Genomic DNA, 13,666 nt, shown 5'->3' with positions numbered 1-13,666 from the left:
AGAAATAAACATCGATACATACATAAACGAACAATAATTATTAAAATATATACTTTTTTATATTGGTAACTAATACAAAATATATATTTATACTTCGGTGCTCGTTATTTTAATATTTTCAGTTAAACATTTAAATTATTACACATATATTCAATATTACCTATATCATGGCCTATATATTTAAAAAATACAGTTATGATAATTATGCCAAATTACATTTATAGTAGGTGATAGCATAAAATAAATCACAGAAGTTGAAACCGTTGTGTCCTAATTTCTGATATAATTGTCTTGAACGCCTTCAAAAAGCGATCGGCGTTGGCTCTGCTGAACACCATCGGTGGTTTCAGTTTAATAACGTTCACATCTGGTCCATCGCTGCTGACCAATATTCGAAATTCGTCTTTCATTCTGAAACACAATTTGTACGTTAATAATAAATGTTATAAACCTACCAAAATATTTCAAAAACCATTTAGCGATACATAATAATATGTAGTTTTAATTTCATAAATTCGCGAAGTATCATATTCATATTAAACGTTATATATATACCGAGAAAATCGTTTCGCTAGCGCAAACCTAGGACAGACCTTTCACATGGAAAATGTAAAGTATACTTAGACATATTCATACTTGTTGTTACAGTATTATGAATTTAATAATGATTAAATTTATTAAATCCGTTGTATAAAATTAACAAAAACCAATGTTGATTTAAAAATGCGTTTTTATAAATTTAATAAACTATTTATTAATTCAATGTATTTCTTTCTTAAATTAATGTTTGGGTATATTATTAATTATACCGATAAAATTTGTTGATTTTACCTATGAACTTTCTTAACTCAATAATATATTTTTCAGACTAAAAAAATAATTATTATTTTAACATAGCAGTATTTATTAATAAATGATAAATAATCATTATTGAATTTACTAATGAATTTTCGTTCAGTGTACCTGTACGGCTATACGTACTTTATATATATTTCAAATGGACGTTTAAAATAAATTCAAATCAAAAAGTTTTTGACTACCTATATTTTTATGAGTTTTTAAAAACAAATATATAGATAATAAAAACAATATTTTTAAATACTCGTTGTCTATACTCGTCTATGATATACCAGGCAAGAGCCCTTTAAGACCGATACTTGTTTCTGTGAGTTTATTTTAATTTTTTTTTTATAAATAGCTAAAATATGTATTTGAAGTCTTTATATCAAAATAACTTTTATACCTATACCATAATCATGTTTAATATTTGTAAATTAAAATAAAATCGTCTGGTTCCTTAAAAATAATAATAATTTTAACGGAGGCAATAATGATACCTCAGGAGACATTTTACGCACGTTGACAAACAACATTTGGCTTTTACCTGTCCACGACATCTCGGGCTTCCGCCGTGGCCGGAGTCTTGGTTTTCGGATCTATTATCAGTTCTATGCCCACAAACAGTCCGACACCGCGTACGTCTCCGATCACGTCCGGGAACTTTTGTTGCATGTTTTCGAGTTCGGACAGCAGGTACCCGCCCACGTCTTTGGCGTTGTCCACCATCCGTTCTTCGTCGACGGCGGACATCACGGCGATGGCTATTGCGCACGACACGGGATTTCCGCCGTACTGAAAAACCACACGAGAGTTTTTCGCCGTTAACTTGGATTAACTTGAATCCTAGTTGGAATAGCGGAGTAACACCACTATACAATAATAATCTGTTATTGATAATATGTACATACATATTATAATATTATGATAATATATTAATAATAATCGTGGATGATGTGAGTAGCTATAGGATTTTAGAATTGGCTCCACATGGCTCCACATGGTTGCATTAGATCCTCGTCACTATATACTCGTATTACTAACAGGTATATGTTTGTACATCAAAATTGATAAAAAAGAATGTTATTATTAATTATATACATGTACCTACTGAAAGTGGAATACACAGCGCTTGAGTGGTGAATTTTTGAAGAAATTGTTGTATAATTTATTTTTAGAAAATATTTAAGTACTACAAATGCAGTCGTAGCAACAGCAAATCATTTTTTAAATTATTAATTCTGGGTTCGATCAAAGATGTTTTTGTAAATAATGAGGCATAAACTTTATGATGTGTTTGATACGTGTTAACATTGATACAGGATTATTGAAAACCCAAAACGAGTATGGGCTATATTATCAATGTCGTGATGCTGTATATTATATTGTAAATATTTATGTTATACAGACAGAGTAAAAAACTCTTCAACGTAAATCTTACATAGATAATAATTAATATTTTACTATAATATCTTCAACCATAATATAAGGGCCTAACCTAACTGTAGTGTATATATACTCGGGCTATTTTGTTGACTATTTTGATAGATAACTTTTTTTTTGAATTTCTTCATGATTATATAAATTATTTATATATAATATATATGAATGTATATTTACCATATAGATATACATATATACCGAATACAGTATTTAGGTAACCAAAATAAAAGAAACAAACTAACAATTATATTTTTTTTAAATAGAAACAAACGGCGAACTAGTGGCGTTCCATTGAGACGCACCTAATTTACATATTTTCAGACTTGACATATGGATCAAATAAAAACGCATCAAATCACTCAAATCACGATTTATAGCAAAAAAAAAACACTTATTTTTACTCACCGTGTTAAAATATTGAATACCAGTGGCTTCGAAGCTGCGGGCCACGGCTTCCGTGGTGATGACGGCAGCCACCGGATGCCCATTGCCCATTGGCTTTCCAATGGTCACAATGTCGGGTAATACGTCCGGTCCGTCGATCTGGAACGCCCAATAGTGCGTACCCGATCGGCCGAATCCCACTTGAACTTCATCTGCAATACACACACCACCGGCTTCCCGCACATATCTAAAATCAAAAATAATACTCTAATTAGTAATTATCTAAAACGTCTGGCGACCATTTACATAGGTATACGAAGAATTTTTATATTACCACACACGTTTTCAATTTAAAATATCAGTTTTATCAAAACGCGATTTCGAAAATACTGATATTGCTTGAACTTATCGTAAGTCTTAATTAATACTAGGATTTCTTGGTAATCGTAACATTTTTTACATTTTTTAAATACATTTCAATATCATAAAATTACATTCTCTCGGCGTCGTATATAGGCAACTTAAGGTTCGCTATTAAACAATAAAATACAAAATATTAAACCTTTATAGTTTATAGGATTAGAAAAACTCGTAAATTCGTGAACAATTAATATATCTATAGAGCACAGACTACAGATCCGCTTTTCTTTAGTTAGGTGCAATAAACAAATTCGTTGATTTACAACTTATTTTCTATCAGCAACAATATAGTAAATATTTCATCATTTTCATTACGATAAAATTGTTTAGTTAAGTTATTTCAAGCCATTTTTTTCTAATTGAACCTTAAGCTGATGATAAATTTACCAAATTTTAGTTGAAAAAGTGTGTTTCAAATTTTTAACAATACTGGCATCATACATGTAACAGTGAAATAATCGTAACGAATGATCTATAACTATTTATTTCACCTTTTTATGCAATCTTTTGAACTTAATTGAGATTCAAGTCACTTACGTGTAAACATCTCGCAGATAATTATGTGGTAATATAATTTGGCCACCACAGCTTTGTAAGCTTTCTGCGATGAAAGCGCACACTTGTTCACCGCGTTGTCCAATCACATTTTCGTCAATAATTTTTTTAACTTCCATAGCATACAATTTGCCCATATCTTCGTCGGGATGTTCATCAGCTTTTATTTTACCTCTATATACATCCGGAACTGGAGCCTATATGGTAACAACGTGTAGTGTAGATTTAAATTATATATATACATGAAAAATAATAAATCATTATAGAGTGACATAATTAAATAAAAAAATATATAAATGACCTTCGAACTTAAAATCAATCTTGAAAAACTAAATCACATATTTTCTGATTTGTAAACATTAAGAATCCACTAAAATTTAAACTCTTAAGAAAATAAAATGTCAGGGCTATTTTTAAATTATATTTAAGTTAAAACATGAATAACCTTGGATAAAAAAAAAATAAGGTTTTCAAGATTAAAACTTCCATTTTTATAAAAATAAATCGTAAAAAAGTATAATGCAAACTATTAAATGGCAAAGCCAAATTGAGTATTGAATATTAATAACTAATAAGTTATATTAATATTTATGATAGATAAAAAGAATATATGAGAGTAGGTACTAGAATGAAATTGAATAAAATCGAAATTAATAATTTTAAACAATATTATAAAATTTCTTATTTTTAAATACATACTATGTGCACGTAATCTGGTTTTTTTGGAGCTCCAGGCAAATTTAGTTTGTATGGTGATATGTCAATTAGTGAAGTCAAGTGACCATGGTACGCACTGAAACATGTATAAATATTTTTTCAAACTCTAAGTTACAGTGATGTATTTTATAAAATTAATATATTTTTATTTATTAAACTTAGGTTACGACGTTTAATTATTTATATCGGTATAAAATGAATAATTAACCACAAACATATGTATAATATATTTATACATAATTGCGATTAAATACCTATATCTCGTATATTATATGTTGTTATGAACTTATAAGTTATAGATGTCATAAACCAATATAATAAATTCAATACCATTATAATATAACTCTGTTGACAAAGATTTTTTAATCATTTATTGCAGTATTAAACCACATAATATCTAAATATTTACGTAAAGTAATTGTTTTGATAGTAAACACTATGCATTACCACAAAATATATATTGACGTTTTTTGAAAATGTTTTTAATCATTACAAAACAACATTTTTAAAAAAAACATACACTGTTCCCGCGTTCTGAAATAGGATATATTTTCTAAGAAATATTATACATATAAATTAAACTCCAAGCAATCACTAGATTGGTCCTTAAAAATGTAAAAATAGGATTAGTGGACCAACATTTTTCCAGGGCCTTAAGCCACTCAATTTTGCTGATTTAAATTTTAAACATACTTACTTAAATTCGTTTTAAATTAATATTTTATGTACTTATTAAAGATTTCAAAAAAATATTATGTTTAAAAATATTCTGATAGTTTGATTAGGACTTATAGGCTAATACCAAACATTAAGTGATGGCACAAAAGAACGAGCGGTATGGTAGAGTACCACCTAACACAAGCCCTCACAGGGCATGGATGCTTTTCGGGATACCTACATCGATTCGGTAAGCTACCGTCACCTGAGTGTATGTTCTGTGGCTACCATACAGAGTCTGTATTACAGACGACGCCCACCATACACTTTTCGAATGCGACACGTGGTACGGAAGAAGAAGAATTATGAACACACTAATTGGCGAGGACATCACGGCGGAAACGATGGTCGGGGTGATGATGGAATCCACCGAAAGGTGGAATGTCATGGAGGACTTCATCCACCAAGTGATGCAGAAAAAGGAGGAAAAGGAAAGGCAGAGGCAGCGAGCACGCGTGTAGCACTAATGTCAATGTCTTATTATTATTTATGTTGTACGCTGAAAGCGAAATCTAGGAGACCATAAGTCTCGATCATGTATTACAAACGTGTAAGGTCGCCAGGAAGGGGGACTGTCCCGGGCTGAGGCCAAAAATATGATGTGATTTAATTCAATAAACTATGAGGGCTGGGGGGGGTGAAGTGACTGACGTCAGTGCCAGCCCCAGTCCTCGGTTAAAAAATGTAAAAAAAAAAAGTTTGATTAGGTACTTAATTCACAAATAATCCACTAACAATTATACCATAAAAATTAGTAATTAATAATTACTAAAATCATTGATTATAAATACTAGTAGTTATTTATAATCAATGATAAAATGTAGGTACCTATATGCATGATTGTGATGATTAAAGACGGCTTAAACATAGTTTGTCTACACAGATAAATATTGATCAAAATAAGACGTAAACGATCTCTTAAATTATATAAACTTAATAAATATTAAACTTGTTATGACAAAGATTTTCAAACTGTGAGTCTGTGATCCACATGGAGTTCAGCCCTAGGACTCCACGACAGTGGTCTAGCGACTCCGCGGGCACTTCCAAATTAAATTCAATAATGTTAGTTACATTGCCTAATGATGATCATTCATTAAGATTAATAATTTGTTTTTAGTTTAAAAATTGAAATTCATGGTATAGGGATGCTCTGTCGATTATTTTTAGAAACTTAAGGACTCCACGAATAAAACAGTTTGAGAACCACTACGTTATCGAATAATGATTTTCGATAATTATGATAAGTTATAGTTTTAATTAATCATGCCAATAATTTATTTGCTAGGTATTATATTTTAACCTTTCACACTTCAGACATGAAAATAGAAAATATTCTTAGAGATAATATTGTTATCTATATAGCTTATATACAAAGAGCGTAATTTCGTCAGCAGTTATACAATTTAAATACTAACACCTGACTAAGTCAATGTTGCACAACAATAAAATATGCTGAAGTATAAATATTTGAGGAAAAAACAAATTATTTACATAAAAATATAATATTGTTGAACAAATATACAATATTTCTTAAACCTGTTTCCTATATTTTATTTTTGATTTTATCGAATCACATAAAGTATTAAAACTAACAGCAAAGATAAATGTATAAGGTAATTAATATAGTAACAAATTTAACAATATAAATAACACGAAAGAAAATAGTCACCAGTAAAAACTGAACTACAATGGTATAATACAATAGCTCCCTATAACTATTGGTACTTAATTATTTGCAATAATAGTTTAGAATATCTTGAGGTATATAGTTATAGTATAATATATTTTTACATTATTCACATCGTTAAATTCTCTATCGGAATACGACACAGAATATTAGGCCAAAGGTTATCAAATGTAAAATTAATTTGGCCGAATTAAATATTTACCTACATAAATGTAAATAAATACCTTATTTATATAACATGACAAAATGATTTTTTTTCAACAATAAACATTCATTGTCTTGGCAAATCGTTTTTATGTGGTTCGAAGTAAGTATCTATTAGTAATTAGTAATTAGTAATTACCTAAATATTCACCATCACGCGCAATCAATTAAATAATTTCATTATTTTAATATTCTACCACAAATTACCCTCTCGCCATCACCAGCCCAACCTAATAATACATGACTCTGTCTTCTATATAAATAAAAATATTCGTGTAGAAGTTGTTGTACCCTTTAATTTTAAGGGTCGTAGGTTTTCTATACCTTTCAATTTATAAATGTGTAGTACCATTGGTAGTATTGGTAGTATTTACTACAATCGTCATTTTCAGGTGATCTATCAAATTTTATAAATATTTTTCAACGGTTACTTACTTATTTAATTTTTAGTAGGTAATAGTGGTAATCGTGGTAGAGTCTACAAAATATGCGTTTTTGCTAGGTAAGGTATAGTATTAATTACGTATTATAATTACCCTATTTACAATGTTAGTTAGCCTATTAGATATTACTTAATATATTTGTACACGGAATTTATACCGAATCCCGATAATTTTATATTCCTAAAGGTAGTTGATTACGATCATGTAGGTACATCTAATAATTCTAATAATAATTTTGTATATAAAATAGAAATTTAATATAGGTAATAGTCATTCTGTTCAATTCATGTTTTTAATACATTTTTACTTGATAATTTTTTTTTTTTTTTTGTTATAGTTTTCGTCATTTTTAATTACTAATAAAAATAAATATCAATAGTAATTAATCAATTGCAAAATAATCAATCAAACTGTAGATTTGTACTTGAATATTGCGATAGATCATTGTCACATACATAATAGAAGATCACCTGCTACATACTTACGAATGCCTAAATATTATGGTCACTTAAATTAGCAACCGAGACAGTTTAGAGGCATGAGCTAGGTATTATAATATTATCAATTCAGTATTATTGAATTTAACATAAACTCACTGGTCCAGTGTGATGACGTCGGTGTTGCCGGTGTGTTGACGGGCTAACCTCAATGCCAAGTCATTTGCTTCGGAACCGGAATTGACGAAGAAACAGACGGAAAGCGATTCCGGCATTTTCGACACAAGCTTCTCCGCACACACCACCAAGTTATCGTGCAGAAACCGGCTGTTGGTGTTCAACTGTTGCATTTGTTCTACGCCCGCTTTCACCACATCCGGATGACAGTGGCCAACTGCAAACAACACATAATAATATACGTTAAACGCTGCATATATAGATAAGAGTAGAGGCGGATAGGCTCTTATTTTGTTGTGCGAAAAATGTTTAAAAGGCTACATGTGAAAATTGTACAATTCCATGACACACAAAGCGGCGGATCACTTCACTCGATAACCACAAAAATGATCTCTCTCATACAATTATTTATTTTGGCGTGAAAAACAATATTTATAAAATTATTTCGTAGAAAATTTATTTTGATTTACCGAATGATAAATATCGGGCAACTTGTTTCATAACCTATACTTATTTTTTAATACTATAATTCAAAAAAAAAAAGTAGTGTACCTACCTATCCCTGGACCTTCGATTTATCAACCATTATGGGCCTAGTGAAAATCCCTATGTCCCGTAAGCGTTGTTGTCTCCGAGCTCGTATATAACACGAGTTCATCGTAACCACAAAAGTCAAAAATATCGTGCCAGCGCTCTTTAAAGTTCTTAAGTAAAGCTAATAGTAGTATGATGTATGAACTCGTAAATTCAAAGTTTTAATTTTTTTTATCATTATTAATTTACCCGCGGAAACATAGACCTTAGATAAGTTTTTTTTAACTTTGAGAAAAGATGCAGTTGGTCTCTGACATACGTGTATGTCAACGATTTGCCACTAAGAACATGGGTGGTTCCTAACCCATCCGGGAATAAGTGGCAACGGGCAGTGCGTGGTGCATATACGCTCAATCACGTCAAGTAAATGACTGCAGCAACCGTGCCACACCAAGATAACACCGTTTTAACTTAATTTCTAGTAAATAAGCAATAAAAGTATAGGTAGGTTATTATGATATAATTTATTATTTTAATTGTCATTGTTTATCGCAACTCTACCATTACTAACAAATTTTAATGGTAGGTAAATAATAATAATTGTATTTAGATAAGGGAAAAATAAATAAAAAGGTATGAAATTGATATTAATAATTAAAACTAAAAAATAATTATGGTAAGTACTTAATCCTCCACCACTCAACGGTATCGGAATTTATCTTAATATGATGTTAATTGTTATTCTTATTATTATATACATATTATTACAAATTTTAAAATGTATAAACACTATTCATAATAAATAAAAAACCAACAAATTCCTCATCTGGAACCCTGGACACAGTAATATTGAAGGTAACGAAAAAGCAGACGAAAATTCCAAGAAAGCAACAAAGTCCTCAGACGCACAAAAGTTAAACATTATACAACATATTATGCAAATTTAAGAAACCAAATCAAGGAACGCATACTTATTAAACGCTAAACTAAGAAGAATAAAAACACAATCTTCAGCTGGCCTAATTTCTCCCCCAATAGAAGGGATAAGACAACCATAAAAAGACTCCGCATCGGCCACACCCGTCTTACACATGGATACCTAATAAAAAAAGGAAGAAAACCACTGTGCATTTCTTGTGAACTAACATTCTGCCACATAATCACGGAATGCCGCCAATTTACGAATGAACGAAGAAATTCAAACGTACCCATCACGTTGGACGCAGCTCTCGGACCGGACGCTACAAGCATCGCCGACCGCCGTGTTCTCAAATTCTTAAAAAAAAACCAATATATATCATAAAATTTAAAAAAAAAATGTGTATACCAATTGTGACTAATGGCCTTTGCTGCTTATGTCAAACATGTTCAATAAAAAAATTAAAACTGAAAAGTTGCAGTACCGCCTAGGTAGTATACGCCTATTATCTATACTGTCACTGTATAGTAGAGTTGTAGAGTTTGAGTGTGTTTCGTCATTAAATAGGTCACTGACCACTTTAATGAATGTGTTCAGTTTAAATTCAATAATAATCATAGCATACAAATCTACAAACAACGATTCTTATCGAAGGCACACCGCCTCAGAATATATTTCAACTGTTATTGATTTTCATGAAAAAATTTTAATTTATATAAATAGATAAAAACGAGAAAAAATATTTTGAAAAATTCAATAGTATCTACGGTTGTTGGTTATTCGTTTTTGAGTTTCGTCGAAAATAACTAAATCGATTTGAAACACTGATTTTAATTAAGAATCCCCGTTTTTCCTTATTTTTTTTCATTTATTGTTTTTCCTTATGTTTTTGAAAACAACCAAGAATTATTTACTTTTGACCAACCAAAATATTAGCTATAGATTCACTTTCCTATCAAAAAAAATGCTGGAGTAGAAAATTGAAACACTGTTTCAACTATAGAAAAATGTTAACAGGCAGAAAAAAAGTAACACACATAATAGTAAAATCAATATATTCATCACTCCACTCATTTCTACAGAATTTAAAACAAATTATGGTAAGACCATTTATCAATCATGTATTATTCCGCTCAGTAACTAAAATAATACAATAAAAAAATTATTTGCATAAAATTAAAATTCCATAATGATTATTAGTAATCATAATATTAATTCAGGTGTTTTCATAGACATGTGGCTACAATGCTACATACATATATATGTGTATACAAATATACAATAATAAAGTATGAACCCCAGTGGCGTACCTGTGGGTGTGAGCAACAGGAGCATTCCCCCCCCCCCCCCGAGAAGTTTTTTGATGTCGTAATGCAAATTCATTGTCCAGCTTAAATAATGTAAATAATAAATATTTTTAATTTTCACTGATTAAAATCGTGTTTTTTGATATCATTTATCAATGTAGTATATGATTCATGTTTTAAGTATTTAACAATAATTTATAATACAGTTTTAGATTATATTATAATTTATAGCCTTAAAAATAGTTGTGCAATTAATTTATGCCCCCCCACCACAAAAAAATAAATATATTTTCACAGGTACGCTACTGAGGACCCCAGTGTGTCAATAATTAAACAAACAAATTACCTTGATAGGTTCCTACGTCAAAATTGAAAGAAACAAAGCCAAGAGAATCTTTAGACGATAGATTTAAACAAAATAACTGTTCAAGGAAATCTTTGAGTATTATGATTTATTATGCAAGACATATACGATATACCTTTATCCTAATATTTGAAATCTACTAGTCGTCTCACGACTCACAACGATAAATAATATTATTTTGTTTGAACTTTGAATTAATATTAATACTTAATATGTAGGTACCTACTTACTACTTACATCTTATGATTTAAACTAGGAAGGTACTTAAATAGTAGATACATATACGACCATATTATCTACTCGTAAACTCGATCGTTGTTGTCAAGTTAACAATAACAATAAAATAATACGACCTGTAACATTGAATCATGTCTACCAATTAAGAGGTGTCTTATTGCATACACTTATTTTAAATATCCACGAACTAACGTGTTCGATTCAGATGTGCTAAGATGTCAGATCATTAAAACAATTACATTGGCATACCTAATTGGTGTATTGCAAATTAGCAGATTTATTTATATAGTATATAGATATTGGTATACATAATATATATTAATACATATTACATATATATTATATAAGTGTATCTACTAAGTACCAAGTATGTACCAAATATGGAATAGGTACAGACAATACAAAAACGTTTTCAACTATAATAATAGACAATAGTCAATAGGTAATATACAAAACATATTACCCGGAAGACATACACCTACATATACATAGGTACTATAGATTATAAAATAGTCTATTCTATAATCAATGATAGGTACTTATTTCGTGTCGTTTCGAATTTATCACTAATAATCATTAAAAATTAAGACAACATTCAATTAGGACGCATAAAAACGAGCGGTGTGCAACAATGTATATAGTAATTATTTATTTAATATTATATCGGCTGTGAGAATAATTTATTAAAAAATTTATTTAGTTAATTTATTTGTTATGATTATTTGAGAATTTTATATGGAAAATCATATAATACAGGACGACAAGTACCTTGTTATTAATTAAACATTAAATAACTTAATAATTATTATCTAAAATGTATTCTTTTATTTCAATGCAACTATTTTTTTTTTTTTAGTGCAAGTGCTTATCCCATTAAACACTTATAAATACAACCCTACAGCCTACGTCCTACTAATGTTTATTAAGCCATACCGTGGGCTACGTTATTGATGCAATCCAAGTATTCTCTTCCGTCTTGGTCGTACAAATACTGTGCTTGGCCGCGAACAATTTTCAAAGGATTCTTCTTATAAAACAATTCGCAAGATTTCCTAAAAAATACATACATAAGCAAACCTATTTGTACAGAAGACACAAAAGATATTTGAGTGTCAATTGAAATTTAATTAGGTAGTTAGATAAAAAAAATTATATTTACTATTTTCTCATGTCAACAGTTTTTGTGAATGAATACCTATAATTATTGGTGTAAAATTGATTTTATTAAATTTAGTGAAACTTTTTCAATCGATTAATGTTTAGCCCAAATTAAATACATTAAACATTTTTTTTAGAACTAGGTAGGTAGGTAATTAAAAATCACCTATAGCCCAGCTAATTTAATATTTATGCTTAAGAAATATTCAATATTACCTACTAAATTTTGATCAAACGACATTTGGAATTATGTAATATATTAGATATTGTCCATACTATGGCTATAAGGGTGATTTTTATAGTAAGTAAATAAGCTGTTTTAAAAAATCCTTAAATAATATCCTAACAGTATATTACCTATTTTCTTTTATAGCTATCAAGGTGGCTAAGTATAGAACTACGAACTAACTTAGCGGGTGTAAAAGCTTATAGAAGAAATATTAATTAAATAAATAACTAAACAAAACTTTAATATGTATTTAATAAGCGAAAATTGAAAGTTGACCTTTGAGGATGTAGATACTAGATATATAGTAACAAAATACTCGCACATTGTTAAGGCTTAATTTAAATTGTAGCTACGAAAAAACTATAACGTTAGATGTTGCCAGTCTATTTAACAATTAAATGTATTTTTATTTTTCAAATCATAAAATTTAAATAATAGCAGGTAGTAGGTACGTGAGGATCACAAGATATTAATAAACACGAAAAACAAATATTGGACCCAGATCAAAAAGAAACTAATTGACTATAATATAGTAAACTGCATTTTAAAAATAGCACTTACCCGACATACTTATTACGTAGATTGATTGTTTCGGTAAATGTGAGCTTTTTACTTTCCATCGTAATTTTGTTATGTTGAATATTGACAAATATTAAGAAGTTTCCTAAACAAACTACTCAGACCAATAAAAGATACAGCTCTGAACACGAGCGTTTTAATACTGCATTAAGTTATAGTTAATTATAATAACATACTCATAGATTTACGAAATGGTAACAGAGTGGATGACCTTCATAACATAATCAAAACAAGTTATCACACACAACAATAATATATGTATAATCACATAATGGCATTAATCTATCATAAATGGTAATATTGAATATTTATTTT

At 29.4% G+C, this 13,666-nt stretch overlaps 1 protein-coding gene across 2 annotated transcripts; it reads right to left on the bottom strand.

Moving 5' to 3' along the window:
* Window positions 1–37: 37 nt before the first annotated feature.
* LOC107166959 (alanine--glyoxylate aminotransferase 2-like) lies at window positions 38–13,505 on the bottom strand. Of its 2 annotated transcripts, XM_089225355.1 has the most exons (8): window positions 13,334–13,505; window positions 12,319–12,437; window positions 8,007–8,241; window positions 4,339–4,432; window positions 3,622–3,836; window positions 2,686–2,911; window positions 1,385–1,632; window positions 38–411 (listed from the first exon to the last, which is right to left on the bottom strand). In XM_089225355.1, exons 1-8 carry the CDS (start codon window positions 13,390–13,392, stop codon window positions 246–248), a joined length of 1,362 nt encoding a protein of 453 aa, XP_089081481.1. In that variant the 5' UTR covers window positions 13,393–13,505; the 3' UTR covers window positions 38–245. The 2 variants fall into 2 exon arrangements, with proteins under 2 accessions (XP_089081481.1, XP_089081482.1); XM_089225356.1 differs by lacking the exon at window positions 12,319–12,437 and having other exon boundaries at window positions 13,334–13,496.
* Window positions 13,506–13,666: the final 161 nt, after the last annotated feature.

The sequence above is a fragment of the Diuraphis noxia genome, unplaced genomic scaffold, assembly GCF_037042655.1.
Source record: "Diuraphis noxia isolate RWA-SAM2 unplaced genomic scaffold, SU_Dnox_SAM2 contig0004, whole genome shotgun sequence".
In the NCBI taxonomy this organism is placed as follows: domain Eukaryota; kingdom Metazoa; phylum Arthropoda; class Insecta; order Hemiptera; family Aphididae; genus Diuraphis; species Diuraphis noxia.
The sequence above is the reverse complement of the archived record's forward strand: the minus strand, read 5'-3'. Positions and strand labels throughout refer to the sequence as shown.